At 38.5% G+C, this 19771-nt stretch overlaps 1 protein-coding gene across 1 annotated transcript in view; it reads left to right on the top strand.

Annotated features, from left to right (window-relative positions):
- ODAD2 (outer dynein arm docking complex subunit 2) overlaps nucleotides 1-19771 on the top strand; it is a 204246-nt gene that overhangs the window by 64765 nt on the left and 119710 nt on the right. Inside the window, exons 10-15 of the mRNA XM_043965032.1 lie at nucleotides 5261-5407; nucleotides 7207-7416; nucleotides 9924-10169; nucleotides 11777-11887; nucleotides 14321-14475; nucleotides 16884-17126. Of these exons, the coding sequence (XP_043820967.1) occupies nucleotides 5261-5407; nucleotides 7207-7416; nucleotides 9924-10169; nucleotides 11777-11887; nucleotides 14321-14475; nucleotides 16884-17126 (1112 nt within the window). The remainder of the gene's footprint in view (nucleotides 1-5260; nucleotides 5408-7206; nucleotides 7417-9923; nucleotides 10170-11776; nucleotides 11888-14320; nucleotides 14476-16883; nucleotides 17127-19771) is intronic.

Below are 19771 nucleotides of genomic sequence, written 5' to 3'. Positions count from 1 at the left end.
TATATCTATCATATATCTAACAGATATGGTCTATGTATAATATTATTGCATGATGGATCAAAATGCAATCCTACTTTAGAGAATTTTTTCTTCATTGGAGAACACTTGAATGAAGTTACTATACATATGGACAGGAATGAGGAGTTGTAACCTTGAATACCTGTTTACCCTTAGACAAAGCCCATGTATTTTATTTTATTATTATTATTTTTTTTTTTTGGTGAGGCAGTTGGGGTTAAGTGGCTTGCCCAGGGTCACACAGCTAGTAAGTTGGCAAGTGTCTGAGGTCAAATTTGAACTCAGGTCCTCCTGACTCCAGGGCTGGTGCTCTATCCACTGCGCCACCTAGCTGCCCCAAGCCCATGTACTTTAAGATAAAAATATTGGCTTTTCTATGTCTTGAACCACTTCACAGTGTTTGATTGAAGTCAAACTGATAAAAAAATAATCTAAAGACTACATTAGGCACATTAAAAACTACATTCTATTCTTCAGATTATTTTTTAGAGAAAAAAATGACCAGTAACCTTACCTCAAAAACTGTACTAAGGAAATTTGATTTTGTGTTCCTGATCTGTCAGTCACGATCAGTAATCTTTTAGGCTTCCTGTCTCTTTGGCTTTGTACAGAGTGGAGTTTTTAATAGATGTTTATTGAATTGAATTGTTTTCTTAAGCGTTTAGTATCCCACTGCTAATTCACAAAGGCTAAATAATGAGAAATCCACCATCTTTCTAACCTGCACCTCTCTGTGAATAGCATCAACTTGGAGTATTCTCTGATCACAAACATGGAGGTATATCTGATTCCTCATCTAACCATCAGTTCAAATCTGAGTCCCTTTACTCAGGTATTGCTGCAGAAGCCTCCAGCCTGACCCCCTCTCTCCTATCACTCTCTACCATTGTCTGTTCCACATGCAATCATTATAATAATTTCTCAGAAACTATTTTCATAATACTACTACCCAGCTCAAAAATTGATGATAGCTCCCTCTTTCTGTCATATAAAATATAAATTATTAAGTGTAGCATTCAAAGTAGCACCCCAAACCCATCTTTCTACTCTCATCTTTTATAAACTCCTTGGCAAAGACCCCCTGATCCATCCAAGTGTAGAACCACCCACATAAAATGTGCATATGCTTACTTCTAGATGTTGGTGCAAGCCATTCCCCCAAACTAAAATTCTGTTCTTTTCAACTTCATTCATTTCAAAAGATATTGCTGTGTTTGGTGCTCTATGAGATTCAAAGAAGAGTAAGCCAGTCCTTGCCTCTGTTGTAATGGAGCTTACAGTCTAGTAAATAGGGGCAATGAGGCACATACACAAATGAAGCCTGAGGGTGACCATTAGCCTCCCAGAGAATGAAATAGCACAAGTAGGAGAGGAGCCTCCAGATAGCAAGGGAACAATACTTCCAGGAGGCTCCCAAAGTATAAATAGCACCTGTTGGTCCTATGGAGAGAACTCTTCTGTGGCCAGGCCATGTCTTTATTAACCAGTATGAATGGATGCTGTGACCCTAACCCTGTTTTTCCCCTTTAAAATTTATATTTCTTTTAAATTTTTTAACATTTTATTTAAAGTTTTGAATTCAAAATTCTTTCCCTTCTCTCCTTCCCTTCCTCCCCTCCCCCTCCCTAAGACAGCAAGCAGATATAGTGTGTAATTATGCAAAACTTTTCCATATTAGTGATTTTGTACAAAAAGACTCAAATAAAAGAAGAAATAAAGTGAAAAATAGCATGCTTCAGTCTCTATTCAATAAATAACAGTTCTTTCTTTGGAAGTGGATAGTTTGCTTCATCATTAGTCCTTTGGGATTATCTTCGATCATTGTATTGCTGAGAATACCTAAGGCACTCACAGATCTTTATCAAACAAAATTGCTGTCACTATGCACAATGTTCTCCTGGTTCTCATCACTTCGCTTTGCATCAGTTCATATAAGTCTTTCCAAGTTTTTCTGAAATCATCCTGCTTGTCATTTCTTGTAGCATAATAATATTCCATTATAAGCATATACCACAGCTTGTTTAGTTATTCCCCAAATGATGGGCATCCCTTTGATTCTCAAAAAGAGTTGCTATAAATCTCTTTGTACAAATAGGTCCTTTTCCCTTTTTTGGGATGTCTTTGGGATACAGACCTAGCAGTGGCATTGCTGGATCAAAGGGTATGCACATTTTCTAGCTCTTTGGGCATACCCTACACCCTGTTAAAGACCTGGGTTGGACACTTCCTTGATCCATCTCCATTGCCCTGGAAAATGTTCTGATCCACTGCAACAAAGCTACTGGTTTCCAGTAACCCTTATCTGGGACCAGGAAGGAAGGAAGGGACTGCCTTTGCTGGACTAGATCCAGCCTAAGAGCAGAGCCTCAGACACTAAGCTCTTCACCTCTAGGACACTGCTGAGGTCCAGCCCCTCTGTCATAAGTATGGCATCCATCTGACACTAGACGACAGTTGGTTACAGGGGTAGTGCATCTTTGGATTACACATCATTTTTTACAATCTTGGGATTAGGCCAAGGAACTGGCACTGAATTTGAGGTTTAGTATTCCCCTGGGGATTCTGTCACCAGTTATGTATGGACCCCAATGCCTGATCAAATCTCTTATCTTTCTTGGGGCTTGATAGAACTAACTAGTGCTGGACTTTGCTGTCACAAGGACCTGTCAAATAGCTCTAGATTGATGTTTTATGGGTAGCAAACTTTCACCTCTTCCTTTCTTGATCCTTATAATCTAGTTGCTAGAAGTCAAGGAAATTCCCTGCCCCAGCAACAATTCCTTATTCTCTCATCCCCATCCTTCTGTTTCTTGGGGGAGGGGGGGTAGTAGTGGTGGAAGAAGTTGATGTTAAGTGACCTGTCCAGGGTCACATAGCTAGTAAATGTCAAGCCTGATTTGAACTCAGGTCCTCCTCACTCCAGGGCTGATGCTCCATCCACTACACCATCAAGCTGCCTGCCTCCATTCCCATCCTTCTCAATATTATCTTACCTTGATCTATTTCATTGTGTCCCCTGAAACCTCTTTTTATTATTAACAGGCTTTCTTTCATCTCAGATCTTTTCTTCTTTTTCTTCCTTCTTGCACTTACACAAACCCAGCTCCAAAACTCTATAAGGCATATTGCTGTCTACTATGTATCTTTCTTGTCACTATCTGTGAAAATGAATAGTATTTTCTTTTTTTAATTTTTAAAATGTAAGTAAGGACTTTTCTTTAATTCACTCTATGGCAGAGAATGTCATATATATTCTGTTGGTTTGCCTATCTAGCTTAATATCTCCATATTAAATCCTGAAAAATATCATTGATTTAGGTACACTTAATAGGAAATTCTAACAATTCAATTCAACAAGTATTTATTAAGCACTTTGTTCTAGGAGTGAAGGTAAATGCTAGAAGTACAAAGACAAAGCTATTATGCTGATAGTCTTCTCATTTAACTCCATTCACCAGAATCAGAAATGCTAATTTGGCCAAGACTTTGGAGTAACATCATATAGTCTAAATCCTAATGAAAGCATTAATCCCATCCCTAACATAGCCAAAGTGGTCCTACTTTGCTAGAAGACCTCTGAGTATAGCAGACCAATTCAGGGTTAAATACTATAATTGCTCAGGTATTTCTTCCTCCTACTGAGTAGAAATTGGCCCCTCCGTAGCTGTGACCCACTGATCCATCTTCTGACCTCTTGAGTCAAGTTTAACAAGTCCAATCACTCATTTCTAGTGACAAATATATGATTGTTTGAAGACAGCTATCATATGTCTCAATTAGTCCTAGCTAACTATCCTGAGTTCCTTCAGGTTTTGAGTCCTTTTTACCATCCTAGTTCATTTCATTGGGATGAACTTTGGTTTGTCAATGCCCCTCATCAGTATCATCCAGTTAGTCAATTCAATTCTGAATCAGTCCTTCCTTGTTTTATCACTTAGTTCAAACCTAGCCCACACCTCTCTAGCTTGTCCACAATGATCTTTTTTTTTTTTTTTGCAGGGCAATGGGGGTTAAGTGACCACAATGATCTTTTGAGAAGATTTTGTCTAAGTCCTTCCTGAAATTCAGACCTACTGTGTTTATGATATCTTACTGATCTATTGACCTTATAAAAAAAAAAGAAATCAATTTAATGGGGCAACAATTTAATTCTATTTGATGCAACAAGAATTAAGTTCCTATTCCCCAATTTCGGGGTTATAAAGCAAAACAAACAAACATGAGACAGTCCCTGCCCTCAAGGGGATTACATTCTCCTAGAGAAACTTACTGATAGGTAAATATAAGAAGGCAGCTAGGTGGCGCAGTGGATAAAGCACTGGCCCTGGATTCAGGAGTACCTGAGTTCAAATCTGGCCTCAGACACTTGACACTTACTAGCTGTGTCACCCTGGGCAAGTCACTTAACCCCCATTGCCCCTCAAAAAAAATTGTTTAAAAAAAAGAAAAGAAACAGGGGCTCTACAGTTTAGCTAGAATAAAAGGTGCATGAAAGGGAGTAGTTCCATCATAATCCAGTACTTTAAAAAAATAGAAATAGAGTCTTAAATGCTGGAAGTTATGTGGAAAAATAGGTACACCAGTGGAACTATGAATTGGTACAACCATTCTAGAGAACAATTTGGAACTATACCCAAAAGACTATAAAACTGTACATACCTTTTGACCCAGTAATACCACTACTAGGTCTGTATTCCAAAGACATCAAAGTAAAAGAAAAAGGACTTATATATACAAAAATATTTATAGTAGCTTTTTTGTGGTGGCAGAGAATTGGAAATTGAGGGGATACCCATCAATTTGGGAATGACTGAATGAGTTATGGTATATGATTGTAATGGAATACTATTGTGCTAAAAGAAATGATGAGGGGAAGTTTCAGCAAATCCTGGGATGGTTTATATGAGCTGATGCAAAGTGAAGTGATAAGAACCAGGAGAACACTGTGTATGGTAAAAAAATATTGTACAATGATCAACTGTGAATGACTTTTAGCTATTCTCAGTAATACAATGATCCATGACAATTCCAAAGGACTCATGATGAAAAATACTATCTACTTTCCAGAGAGATAGAACTGGTGAACTCTGCAGATTGAAGTATGTTTTTTTCACTTTCCCTTTATTTCTTGTCCTTTTTTTGGAATATGGATAGTGTGAAAATTTGTATTACATGACTTCATATGTAAAAAAAAGAAAGGTGGTCTTGGTTAATTCACAATTGTATATTGTTATTATCATAGGGAGGAAATCAGACAGCTACAGTAATTGCATTGTGTTCAATGAGAGATTTCAACTTAGCCCAAGAAACCTGTCAGTTGGCTATTAGAGATGTTGGGGGTTTGGAAGTCCTAATCAATTTGCTTGATACAGATGAAGTCAAATGTAAGGTGAGTAGCTTTGCTAGCAATGGGTGATGGCATATCTTTTCCTATACTGTCCAATAATAAATTATGTACATGATGGAGTTTATCTTCTGATTAGAAACATGGAAAGGATAGTTCTTTATTTAAAATACTCATCATTCATTCATTCATTCATTCATTCATTCATTCATCATCAGTGAGTCAATAAACATTTGTTCAGTGCTTGTTCTATGTCAGGCACTATGCTCAGTGCTGTCCTTGTCTTCAAGAAACTTACAGTCAAAGAGGGGGAGACAACTCACAAAAGGCAGCTGAAAATCAGGTAAGGAAGGTATTGGGCACAGTGGCATGATGGAGAAGTCCAAAGGAGGGCAGCCAGGTAGTAAATGAAAAGATGGCAAAGCTGGGTGGCCTCTTTAGTGGCGGCTTTGGGAGGAGTGCTTTGCCTTCCCTTCAGAAGGGCAGAGGGTGCTGGGAGTACAGAGGAGGTCTAAATACAAAGACTGATTCCATCTTGCAGGATATTGAGGCTCCTTAGGATTAGGTTCTGGGGACATTTCAATAAGCATTTGTTAAGTGCCCACTGTGTCTTCCAAGAACTGTGCTTAGGATACAAAAACCAAAAAAAAAAAAGTTCCTTCCCTGACAGCTGGGGGTGGAGTAGGGTAGTGGGGGTTATATCCTGTTTTGGGGAAATGATAGGTACATATATAAATAAATACAGGGTAATTTTGAGGGGGGCAATCCATAGCACTTCGGGTGGGGCCCAGGATAGGCTTCATGTAGAAAATAACACTTTATATGTTTTTATACTTTTTATAAAGCAGCTAGGAGGAAATATGGGTGGAGTGCTAGACATGGAGTCAAGAAGACTAGAGTACAAAGCCCATTTCAGTTACTTATCAGCTGTGTGACCCTGGGCAAGTCACTTGACCACTAACTGCCTTTGTTTCCTCATCTGTAAATTGGGGATAATAATAGCATTTACGTTGGTGGGTTGTGAGCATGAAATGAGATATGGTTTTAAAAGTACTTTGTAAACCTTATGATGCTGTGTTAATGCTTGCTGTTCTTATTATATCTCCAATTGTTTCACATCTCACATTATTATGTCTGTCTTTGTCTCACATAAACATTAGTTGAGCCACCCAATCCTTAGGGGGAGCAGCCTATGTGGTGCAGTGGATAGCATGCCAAGCTTGAAGTCAAGAAGTTTCATCTTCCTGAGTTCAAATTAAGCCTTACATACTTGCTAGCTGTGTGACCCTGATCAAATCTCTTAACCCTCTTTGCCTCAGTTTCTTCATCTTTAAATGAGCTAGAGAAAGAAATGGCAAACCACTCTAGTATCTTTGCCAAGAAAACCCCAAATGGGGTCACAAGGAGTTAGACGTGCCTGAAACAACTAAACAACAAGAAATCATTAAGGATTCTAAGACACAGAAGTAAGGAAAGAGTTTATTCCAGCCATGGGAGACAGTATATATAAAGCCAAAGAGAGAGGAAATGGAAATATATATGTGTATGTACGTTTGTGTGTATACACATATATACATGTATATGTGTATGTGTACACATATGAATATATGTATGTATAATACATATATGTATATATCTATATATCTAGACCTGGATATAGAACACCAAGGAAGAGTTTAGCTAGATCTTAATATGTGATGGGAAGGAACATGCAATTAACTTGGAAAGATCAGCTCCTTTCAAAGATGAAAATAATATTTTATCTTGGCACGGGAATTATTTTAGCATAGACCTTGTCATGTATTCTTAAGTGATCTTTTGCTTATAACATTTCCCCCATTTAGATTGGTTCATTAAAAATCTTGAAGGAAATTAGCCATAATTCTCAGATCAGACGTGCGATTGTTGACCTTGGAGGTTTACCAATTATGGTGAAGATACTTGATTCTCCAGATAAAAATCTGAAATGTTTGGCAGCTGAAACAATAGCAAATGTTGCCAATTTCAGAAGAGCCCGGAGGACAGTGAGGCAGCATGGTGGCATAAAGAAATTGGTAAGTAGCATAAATATTATGATGAATGAGCTGAATACTACTGAGGCATGAAATAAAAACAATTACTTTTCACTTCATTGAAGTGATATTTTATTAGTTAGGGTCCAATTTAGCTCCAAAATGAGTTCTCCTAAAATTTCTAATTTACTCTTAGGGTATAATTTTATCACCTCTTAGAGTATAGCTCTGTGTGTGTGTGTGTGTGTGTGTGTGTGTGTGCGGTTTTAAAAGATTCTTTCCATTAAAATCATATTTCCTTAATATTATCTTTTCCCAAGTATTTACATTAATAATATTGGTACTTGGCATCCTTTGCTTTACCTAAGTAACTAATACTCTTTAAAAGCAATATAGAAATGTTCACTACTCATTAATTCATTCCATCATCTTTCTCAATATGAACCAAAATCACTTTAAGCAATATTGTGGTTTTAATGAATAAACATGTATTAAGCTGGGTTTGAGGCAGCTGGGTGGCACAGTGGATAGAGTGCTGGGACCGGAGTCAGGAAGACTCATCTTCCTGAGTTCAAATCTCAACTCAGATGCTACTAGCTGTGGGACCCTGGGCAAGTCACTTTACCCTGTTTGCGTCATTTTCCTCATCTATCAAATGAGCTGGAGAAGGATATGACAAACCACTCCAGGATCTTTGCCAAGAAAACCCCAAATGGGGTCATGAAGAGTCAGACATGACTGAAAAGTGACCGAACTGAAATAAGCTGGGTTTAGAAACAGCAAAAAAGATTACACAAGGCAAGTGGTTCTCAAACTTTTGGCCATGGGCAAACCTTTCCTTCTGTGTAAAACTTCAGTTGAGCCCTTTTAGTTAAATAGAAGAGATAGGGAAATGGATAGGACCTATGAAATCGGTGAGGTAGAAAGCTTTTCTAAGGTAGATCAGCACCTGCTCACTTACAGCCTTAGAGAGCTGCCTAGAACGGTGAACCTTTTTGGAGAAAAGGATGACAGGAAAATTCCTTCATTGGTTATCTGCTCTGGAAGTTATTATCAAGACTTTTTAAAGAGCTATCTTTTCAGGGATTTTCAAAACATGATTATATGTAATTGCAAAAAACTGAAAGCAACTGCATTTTCAAGCCTTAGGGGAAGAGTAATAGAATAACAGAATACCATAATTCCATTCAGACTGACAAATATGAGAAATAGAAAGAAATCTAAAAGATCTTTATGAAATAATGCAAGGCCAAAAAAGAAATAAACCCATATGAATAAACACTGTGGTTATATGAGAGGAAAAGTGGGTGAAAATGAATGGACAAACAAAAAATTGTGGTAAGGAATGAGAGAGTGATTAAACTGTTGTTTGGTACTTGATATATTGAATTAATTGAAATAAATGTGAGGAGTTACTAAGCAAGATCAGTTGATTGGAAAGTGCTTGATATTTAAGCTTTGATAAAATATTTTTTAAAATGAAACATTAAAAATTCTTGTAATTAATTTTTCTACTTTTACTAATTTTAATATACTAATTAAAACGAGTAACTTACCCATCTGAAATTTCATTTTATAGATATTTCATTCTCAAAATAATCTTATTCCAAGTCTAACATTTAGTGTGAAGGATATGATGTTTATCATCAAAAATGTTTTATAATTGAGAACAATTATTAGATTCTGTAGTTCATATAGAGATGGTTCACTTGTGCAAGACATATCTAACACACCCAACAGGAAGAGAGGAAACAAGTTTAAAGAAAACATTCCCCTTAGTTCCTATTGTCTCACCAGACATCAAAACTGCCATTCAGGTCCACAGCTGTCATACTAGATATCTTTGGTGAACTGAGGCAGCTGCATAGGTGGAGTGGACATCCAGAAATGGGTGGCAGTCGTCTTTTGAGTCTTATAATACCTGATGTGCAATGAACAAGTAGCTACTACTGTTCCCCGTAGCTTTGCATTAGTCTTCTCATCAACATTAGCAAAAACATCCGAATTATCTGCAGAGTCAGAGGAGCAGGTGCAAACGTGCTGAGCCAGAACTGTGCTTCCTTGCATAGCATCAGCACCTATGGTGCTGACAAATGTTATTTATTCATCAGTAACATCACCACTTTCTGCATAATTTTTCCCTTGGGGAAAATTGGTTAACTTCTCAGAAATCTCTGCATTGCTTTTAACTAATGTGAGTTTCTCACTTGCTAGAACCAAGGATGTCCCATATATACGCTGATTATCTTTGAAAGTATTACATGAAGGACATAGTTCCTTAATGGAATGGGGAGAGAATATATAGTATCTTCCATAATTTAGTGTTTTCTTTTTACTAGCAGCTATTTAGCCCATTGTAAATTCTTAAATGCACTTATTACTCATAGCAATGAGATTTGCAACTTTATGGCTATTGAATTATGTTCTAGTTGTGTGAGTGTGTGCAAGTCATTAACCTTGGTTTCTTTATCCATAAAATAGGGATGACAATATTTGTATTACTGAACTGCAGGGCTGGTTATTATTGGATGGATTACCTGTCCTTTCAGGTTGAACTGCTGGACTACGCCCAGAGCACAACAGACTCTATGCACCACCATTCGCTGTATGAGACCAAGGATGTAGAAGTGGCCCGATGTGGGGCTTTGGCACTGTGGAGCTGCAGTAAGAGCCATGCCAACAAAGAAGCCATTCGGAAAGCGGGGGGCATCCCTCTCTTGGCTCGCTTGCTGAAGTCTTCACATCAGAACATGCTCATTCCTGTTGTTGGGACCCTGCAAGAATGTGCTTCTGAGGTAGGCTGCCCGAATTTGTCCACCTCACTGTCACTTACTAGAGAGGGAAGGAAGTTTAAGATTCCTTGAGCTTTCAAAAATATATTGCAATGACTATGGACAGGTTTTTGGATAGATGTCTGTGGTACATAGTCAAGATAATTATTAAATATACTATAATTTTTGGAGATTATATTTTATCATAATGAGTTCACTTTTTGGCAGAACATTGTAGGGTAACCTATACCCATACTATATCAAGTAATTGAAATTCTTTCGGAAGACAGTCAGGCTGGGATGTTAAGAATAAAGACTAGAGTTGTAACCAGGCCAGGGCAACCAGGGCTTTGTACCAGGCACTGCCAAATTAATGTGGAGCCAATTGGGAGAATTCATGCCCTGAATCAACTCTTTAGACAGTCATAGGAGAAGCATCTATGGATTAATGCATAGATGAGTGATGGTAAACTCCTGAGACTAAGTGCCCCCACAAATGGCCAAAAGCCTTCATCAAGGGTACAAGTACCGACAGTGATGGTAATTGGAGAGGGGAGGGGCAAATGAATAGAAGAGGAAATCTTTTCTACATATCATCCCAGGACCCTTGGACCAGCCACACACAACCTAAATAGCACCTAGTTAATGGAGAATAGTTAGTTATTTATGACTTTCCGCTTCACTGTCTGCAAAGTATCTGGCTTCTTCCCCACCCTGCCCCCAGCCCCCCAGCTCAGGATCCTTTTTTTTTTTTTGCCTTTTACAATGGGTGAAAGCATTCCTAGCTCTAGTAAAACAACAGTGGGAAGCTTTTATTATACTGTTCCAGGGAAAGTATTAGCACTTGTTTATTATTTTATATTGGGTTTTACCTTTATAAAGTAATGTTTTGGTGGTAATGGCGGGCATGGTTTAGTCCCTAGTATATCTAAGTCCCTATAATAATGAGCTGTGTTCAAATCAGATTTTTCCAAATTAACTAAGTTCTTACTGGGAAGCCCCCAAACCCCACATGAACATGAAATTTATATACCATTCAACTTGAAAGTGAAATTTCTATCATAACGATTGGGTTTTAATTCAAGAAAATTTTATAAAGTAGTTTAAAAAATATTTATAAATTTTTATTTAAATATCACAAATGCATAAAACTAAAATTGGGCAATCTGCATAATGGTCTCTTATAAAATGCTCTGTTTTCATAACAAGGTACTGTTAGTGAGATAGGAGAACTGGGATAAATGTATAAGATGAGGGAGTATGACAGGAATTTTCATCATTCTCTTCTAATATAATATGTGGGGGGTGGTTAAGAATGTGGGTACAGCTCAAGAGCAACAGATGACTACTAGTGGAGAGATTTTCTTTAACTTCTTCACCTTCTAGCATCTGGCCTGACAGAATTTTAGAGGGAACCCATTACTTTTAAAAAAATCAAGGTACACTTTTGTAGGGAAATTTCTAAGGCAGAGGAAATTTACAGATATAGTAGCGAAACTTTTTTTTTTAAAGAAATCTATTTTGTGGTAAAAATTTGGTTGACTTTTAAATTACTATACACAAATGCACATGACATGCATGTATATAATAGAGATGCATAAAATACACTTATATTTTAACTTCTTTTTTAGGAACACTACCGTGCAGCCATCAAAGCAGAGCAGATCATTGAAAATCTGGTGAAAAACCTAAATAGTGAAAATGAAGTGCTTCAGGAACATTGCGCTATGGCCATCTATCAGGTATGACCAATGACCTTCCCATCTGGGGCTGGCAATAGATTCATAGAATTTCAAAGCTGGAAAGGGCCTCATCAGACAACCAAGTTCAACTTGTGCTTTAAACAATCCCCACCACAACGTTCCCTGAAGGGTAGTCATCCAGCCTTTCATGGAAGACTTCCAAAGGAGAACCCACTGCCTCTTTCAGGCAAACCTATTCCACCTTTTAGGGCAACTCCAATTGTTAGGAACTGACCATTGACCTAAATTAAACTTTTTTTTCCAACTTTCACCCATCATTCTATTTTCTGCCCTCAGGAAATCAGAAGAAGAAGCTAGTACCTTTTCTGTGTGATAGCTGTTCAAATACTGGAGCAGAGCTAGTATGCTTTTGCTCCCCTCCCCCCCCCATTCTTCTATTCTTCAGATTAAATTTAGCCTTAACTGAATTCCTTAAACAGATAAAGAGTACAGCAATGGGATAAACCATTAACCTAATTAAAGTGAAGATTTGATCGATACTTATGTTTCTAAGAGGTGTTTTCTGTTGGACATGTAAATGGGTACTATGTTAATTTAGTTTTTTATTTTAAATATCAAAGGAACTATAAAATATAAAATAATGTGTTTGTATCCATTGTAGAATGGAGATCATTTTAAAATGAAAGGAATTATTGGGAACATGATATAGTCAAATTTGTAATATGGTAAATTTTCTCTAGTAAAATTTGTGATTTCATCAATTTAGGGAGCTCCCAGTGAGAAAAACATCCATTAGCATTACCAATGAAGATGAACACCTGCTCTGCAACTTAAAATCTTAGAGAGTTTCCTGAACTACTAAAATATGCTATTTTATTACAAATAAGTGCTATACAATCCTCAAGTATGAATTTATGGTGTTTTAAAAGCTCTGTTTAAATTTTTACCTTATTAAACTCCCTCTCTCTCCTCCCTCCCTTCCCCTCTCCTTTTCTCATTCTCTCCTTCTCTGTCTTTGCCTCTGTTAAAACTCTGTATCTTTTACAATAGCTTTGGAAACACATTCTAATGAGAACAAATGGACATCCATGTGTTTGTTCCTGTCTTTTTTTCTTTTATGTTTTAAACATGATATTTTTTAGTCAGACTGGAGAGATAGTAGAAAGTAAACATTCTCTTTGAAACGTTAATAATGAGTTACCTCCCATCTAATCAGGTCAGGTTTCTTAGAGGAAGTGGCCTTTGACATGAATATGAATAAAGTAGCCAAGTAAAATGCTATCTGAGCCTAAAAGAAGGTACCAGAGTAAGTAGGAAAGGGAATAAAATATCCTTGAAATCGGCTATGTGCCCAGGTCATTGACAATGATCATTAGATGTAAAGATTGGTCATTTTGTTTAATTTATAACGTGATACTTGTATAACAGACTATAATTTGGAATTCATGTAATACTTGCAAAAATAGAAAGGACACACATCTTGGATAATAGGTCTAGAGCTGAAAGGAATCTCAGAGGCTATTTAGTCTAACCACTTCATTTATAGATGAGGAAATTGAGGCCCAGAGAGATAAAGTGATTTGTCCAAGGTCACACAGGTAGTAAGCATCAGAGGGCCTTGGACCCAGACCCTCTTCTACCAAGGCCAGTGAGTGATGAAACAAGGAGATACCAATAGAATATAACTTTTATTCCTACGTATTGTATATGAGGCCTTGATTTCGAATCCCCTTTCAGGATACTACCAAAGTATCATTTTTTATTATTTATGGGTTATATAACCTGGGAAAAGGGTCAGTTGGTCAAAACATGTTCATTAAATTTTTAAATTTATCTCCAATACTGGACTAAAACATATGATTAATAAGGTGGTTATGAATAAAATGAAAGCCTATAATTGGAACCAAAAGGTCCACGTCTTTCATCATTGGAGAGACCGTGTTACGCTAGGGCCGATTGCTGGATTTCACTAGCTAGGCTTTCGTAAGCTCCCATAAGAATTAGTCCTCCCTCCTTAAAGTTCATAGGAGAAATAGAAGGGCACCGAGAGGTCATCCATTTCAACACTAAGTAATGCTTTAGTCATAAGATCATAGATTTAGGATTGGAAAAGAACCATTTAGTCCAACACCCGCATTTTACAGATGAGGAAATTGGGACCCCAAAAAGACTAAGTGCCTTGCTCAGGGTCACATGTCCCAGACAGAATTTGAACTAAGGTCTTCATGACTCAAGTCTCCTAACTGACTTAAAGAGACCTTAAAGGTCTGTGCACCAAGTTTATGATTAACACTATCACCTCACTGCAGGGAAGAATGGTGATCCATTTTCAGACTCCCCAGGAGAAAGATGCCACATAAGTGGGAATTTTATAACTGCTAGAGTCAACTTTTTCAACTAATCAGGAATGGTCATAGGTTACATAATTTATTGATATCTAATAAGAACTTTTGCCCTTGGTACTTGGTCTAGTGTGCTGAAGATGAGGAAACTCGGGACCTGGTTAGGCTTCATGGTGGCCTTAAACCACTTGCAAATCTGCTTAATAATACAGACAATAAAGAACGGCTAGCAGCAGTTACTGGAGCCATATGGAAATGTGCGATCTGCAAGGAGAATGTGACAAAGTAAGGATGAAACATTTAATTTTAAGTGAAAATTTCATAGAGATTAACATGTTTTCTCCTAATGTAATACTACCTAAATATAGAGATATGTCCCAGGTCATTATATACCTGCCTAGCAGGTCAGCCCTGGGCTAACCTGCTAATAAAAAGAATTCTTGGCACCACCAGAACCCAGCCTGGCAATGATTCCTGTACCCGGGGAGCTTTTCCTCCTCTGGGGCCAAGGTAATACTGGTATAAGCTGACTGGGTAAATATGCTGCTTGACTCTGTGGGCAGGCAGCCTTTTGAATTCAGAAATGCCTCAACTTTACCCATCAGAGATTTGGAACCTGGGTGATTTTAGGGATTAGGAATGGGAAATGAAACTTCTGAGGTTGTGGAAAAGTCAGAATGTTCATTAATTCCTATTGATCCAGTCAACCTATAGACATAGCAAGCAGAGAAATATTATTCTTAAATATGTAGTTTCAAATATTAAATATTTAAAAATTTAGATAAAATTTAAGAGGCATTTATTTTGCACTGTGATTATTTTTTAACCCCTGCATTTTCTCTACTACTAGGTCCACTCGTTAGGTCTATTCTTTTTTTAATTTTATTTTTTGTAGGGCAATGAGGGTTAAGTGACTTGCTCAGGGTCACACAGCTAGTAAGTGTCAAGTGTATGAGCTTGGATTTGGACTCAGATCCTCCTAAATCCAGGGCTGGTGCTTTATCCACTGCACCACGTAGCTGCCCCCTAAGTCTATTATTAAGTGGCTGTTGGCAGCTTGAGCTCAGTTTATCAGTTTCAAAGTACAACAAATATGGTATATTTGTCTTTGATAAATCAGATTTAGAAACATGCTAGCTATCATGATGACAAAGAAAACAGAATAGTTTTAAAAGGAGGATTTTTTTTTACATCCCATTTTCCTTGTATGGAAAATGCTCATTTCCTATCAGCATAATATTCTTCTTTTTATTCATCATGGTCTATTGTGTCTCATGTCTTGTTGCCACATTGCTGAAATGTTGGTGTTTTAAAGATGGGCCTTTGCTTTCATGGGAAGCTTGGGATCATTAAAGGAGCTTTGCAATTTCCTGAGGATAATCCATCCAGCTCTCCCCCTGTTCAGTTCTGTACCAAACTTATTTTTCATTTAGAACAAGAGTTCTTAACCATTTTTGTGTTATGGAAGCTTTAGCAGTCTAGTAAAACCTATAGTTCCCTTCTCAGAATAGTGTTTTTTAATTATATGGAAAAATCCATAGGATTAGGGAGGAACTAATTATGTAAAAATAGTAATAAAAAGAATTTGTAAAAGTTCATAGTTTCTAGGTTAAAAACTCCTGATTAATAACTGTCTAGCCTATTAGTATATATGAGTGTGTGTATACACAGTGTATATTAGTGTATATATTACATATGCAGATATTATATACACACATATAATATATATGTATATATGCCTACTAATAGTCAACCTCTATAAAATGTCCATCCAAATGTGTTATAATTTGTACAATAAGGCAACAGTTCACAAGTGATTTCTATCTAGTGTGTTTTTAGCTTCTGTCTAAAGTGGGCATCTCTGTCATATTTAAACTGTAATAGGGTGACCAGAGAGGGAGGAGAACAAGCAATCATTATGCACTCACTGTGTCTCAGGCATTTTACAAATATTATCTCATTTGATCTTCACAACAACCTTCGGAGGTGTTTTTGTTGTTTAGTCATTTTTCAGTCATGTCCAATTCTTCATGACCCCATTTGGGGTTTTCTTGGCAGAGATGCTGGAGTGTTTTGCCACTTCTTTCTCCAGCACATTTTACAGGTGAAGAAACTGAGACAAACAGGGTTAAGTGATTTGCCCAGGGTCATATAGGAAATATCTGAGGCTGGATTTGAACTCAGGAAGATGATGAGTCTTCTGAGTCTGGACCCAGTACTCTATTCACCATGACACTTGGGAGGTAGGTGTTGTTATTATCCCCATTTTACAGTTGAGGAAACTGAGGCAGGTGGCTAGTAAGTGTCTAAGGCCAGATTTGGACTCCTGTTTTCCTGACTTCAGGTCCAAAGCTCTTTCCTCTGCACCACCCAGTTCCGACACTGAGTTGTCCATTAGTAATTATTCTATCTTTCTAAGCTCCTTTGAGAGGGATATTTAACTGAAGTTATTTAAGTCACTAGTTATTTAAATTATTAATTGAATCTGCACAAATGTCAAAATCTGTAAATGTCAGATTTAATATATATGACGATGAAGAACTTGAGTACATGATTGAATTTCATTAAATATTTTTAAATGTTTACTCCATCTAAGAATTTCAATTAAAAATCTTCTAAAATGGAAAAAATGTTGTCTTAAACTAATTCTACAGAAAGATTTTGATGTTCTCTCTTTTCAACTTACAATTTAGGTTTCGAGAATACAAGGCTATTGAAACCTTGGTAGGACTTCTAACAGATCAGCCTGAAGAAGTGCTTGTGAATGTAGTTGGAGCTCTGGGAGAATGTTGTCAAGAACAGGAGAACCGAGTTATTATCCGGAGATGTGGTGGCATTCAGCCACTTGTTAATTTGCTTGTTGGAACAAACCAGGCTCTTCTCGTGAATGTTACAAAAGCAGTTGGCGCGTGTGCAACAGAGATGGAAAACATGATGTGAGTGGCATCCTTGGGAACTTGATTTATAGTAGATGAGTAACAATATGGAATTGAGAAGCAACTTGATGTGATGAGCAGAGGGATGGCCTTGGAGTCAGGAGGACCTGGGTGCAAACCCACCCTCTTGACTTCTCCTAGCTATGTGGCCATAGGGAAGTCACCTAATCTCGGTGCCACGTGAAGGCTAAAGGTTACAGACAATTTGCTGATAGGCACCAGGGGGAAGAGTTTCTGTTCAGAAAGTACCTTACATCTATGAAATCACAAGCCCAGAATAAAATAAAACAAAACGTGGTGATATGAGGATATATTTATATGATGCTAGAATAGTAAGTATATTTGTAATTGTACAAAAATAGTGAAAAGCTAAAATGGTACCCCAATAGTTGTAGAACACTGAGATTAGAGGATTTCAGAGCATTGTGGCAAGAGGGGATCCTTCTGCTGCTGGTCGGTCGGTCGGTCGGTCGGTCAGTTGGTATCTTTTGTTTTTGAAGAGGACCAAAATGACATAAGCATGTTAGAGTCAAATTACAGTGTATCCAACTGGCTGACCAGACCAATATGAGCTTGGAATGCTCTGCCACAGGTCGGGCACAAATAATCCATGTGAACATTTGGGTTGGATTCTGTAAAATTGAATATCTTGATTTTCTTTTGAGCTACTTCAATTCTACTTTGTTCCTTCTCTGATAAGGGCAAGCCATGCTTGGGGGGTCCTGGGAGAGTGTCTCCCATGTCATGCGATCAATTCCAAAGTTTTTGAGAGACCTTGAGAGTGTTCTTATATCACTTTTTCTGACCACCATGTGAGCACTTGCCCTGTGTTCTCCATAAAATAGTTTTTAGGGCAAAAGGGTGCCTATTTGCAATACTTCGGTTACTGTCTACATTAGGACTACCATGCAGTCAGCTTCCCTCTTCCCACTTAGGGCTGGATAGTTAGGTAGGGGTGGTGTAGACCAGGGAGATGCAATTATAGAAGTGACAGGCATACTCTTTCTTAAAAGTCTCCCCTCTGGGGCAGCTAGGTGGCGCAGTGGATAAAGCACTGGCTTTGGATTCAGGAGGACCTGACACTTACTAGCTATGTCACCCTGGGCAAGTCACTTAACCCTCATTGCCCCACAAAAAAAAAAAATGTCTCCCCTGTGCTTTCTTCAGTTGTGACAACACAGGAGCCTTTTTCTCTTTTATTTCCTTTTTTTGGAACCCTCCCCTCTCCCCTCAACAGTAATGGAAGGAGTGGGAGGGCAGGACACTGAGGGCAATGCCATTGACTAAAGGATGCCATTCCAGCTCAGGGGAGAGCCCCAGGAGGGCTGCTGTTGGTCAAGGGAAAGACCCAGGAGTGATGCCATTGGCTTAAGGGAAAGGTCTGTGAATAAAGTCCTTGGCTGAGAAGAGGGCCCTTGGGGAAAACAACCATTGGCTATGGGGCAGTGGGAAAAGATTTGGAAAGGGAGGCCAAATGAGCAATAAGACCAAGTACTACTGCTCCTGGCCTAATAGTTGCCCTACCTGGTCCCCTCTCCTAGGGTGTGCCTCCCTTTACCATCCACAACAAGCAGAGGTCCTGGGAGGGAGATCCTGAGCAAGAAAGGATGAGGAGTGTCCATTCTTGCTTTCCCCATCCCAATCTCTTCCCTGCCAAAAAAGGGTTCTCTCTGCTCTCCTTGTGGGCTTGTTGGAGAGGAGGGAGCTTATTCACACTCCCCTTAGCCCTTCCTAAGGAGGAGGTCCTCTGCTTCTCCAGCCAGGAGGACTTCTCAGAGCCAGGAGGGCCAAAGCTTGTGGTTTTGTTCTCCTCCGGCTTGATAGCCACGTCCCCACGCTGTGTCTGGAACATGGCCCCGGTGTCCCACGGACCCAAGCTTAGTTCCTCCAAGTCCGTGCTATGTGCATCCTGCTCCAGGCTGGCAGCCTCACGTTGCTAGACAGTCATAAGATCGTCTTCCATGGTTGTGGTGACCAGGTTGTTGGTGATGACAGCCCCCAACGGGGTCTCCCCATTCTTACACAGCAACTTCAGTTCCTTTTTCTGATTTATTTCTAATCATAGCCTATATTCTCCCAGTCACCCAAGCCCCAGACCTCCTTGCCAACCTGGACTCCTCTCCTTTGCTCACCACACTGCCCTACCCCCATCCAAATGCAATCAGCTGCTGAAGCCTCTTGATTCTACCCCTAAACTATGTTTTGTTTCAAGTGCTTCTCGTCTATTTGCACTGCCCTGTTCAGGTCTCTTTGTGGCCTATACTATTCAATGGCCTTCAAAAGGTCTTTCCTGACATTGGTTTCTCGCCATTCCACTCTTTAATCCATTCTGTCTTACACACAGAGTAGACCTAACATGTTGCACTAATCATGATTCTCTTTTCTTCAGAATCCTTCAGGGTCTCCCCGACTATCTACCCAATGAAGCCCAAGTTCTTTAGCCTGTGATTCAAGGCTTTTCACTTACTGCATCCAACCAACTTTTCTCATATTCTTCTCCTTCATGTACTCTATGCTCTTACAAAACCAGGCTAGTTACCATTTCCTGAACTGCTTTCTGCTTTTTTTCTGATTCTGTGCCTTTGCTCACTCTATCTCTTTTGTCCTGAATGCAAAGAATATTTTGAGTCAAAGGACACTAGGTT

The sequence above is a fragment of the Dromiciops gliroides genome, chromosome 5, assembly GCF_019393635.1.
Source record: "Dromiciops gliroides isolate mDroGli1 chromosome 5, mDroGli1.pri, whole genome shotgun sequence".
NCBI classification, from domain to species: domain Eukaryota; kingdom Metazoa; phylum Chordata; class Mammalia; order Microbiotheria; family Microbiotheriidae; genus Dromiciops; species Dromiciops gliroides.
Note: the sequence above shows the minus strand (reverse complement) of the source record. Positions and strands in the feature narration are given on the sequence as shown.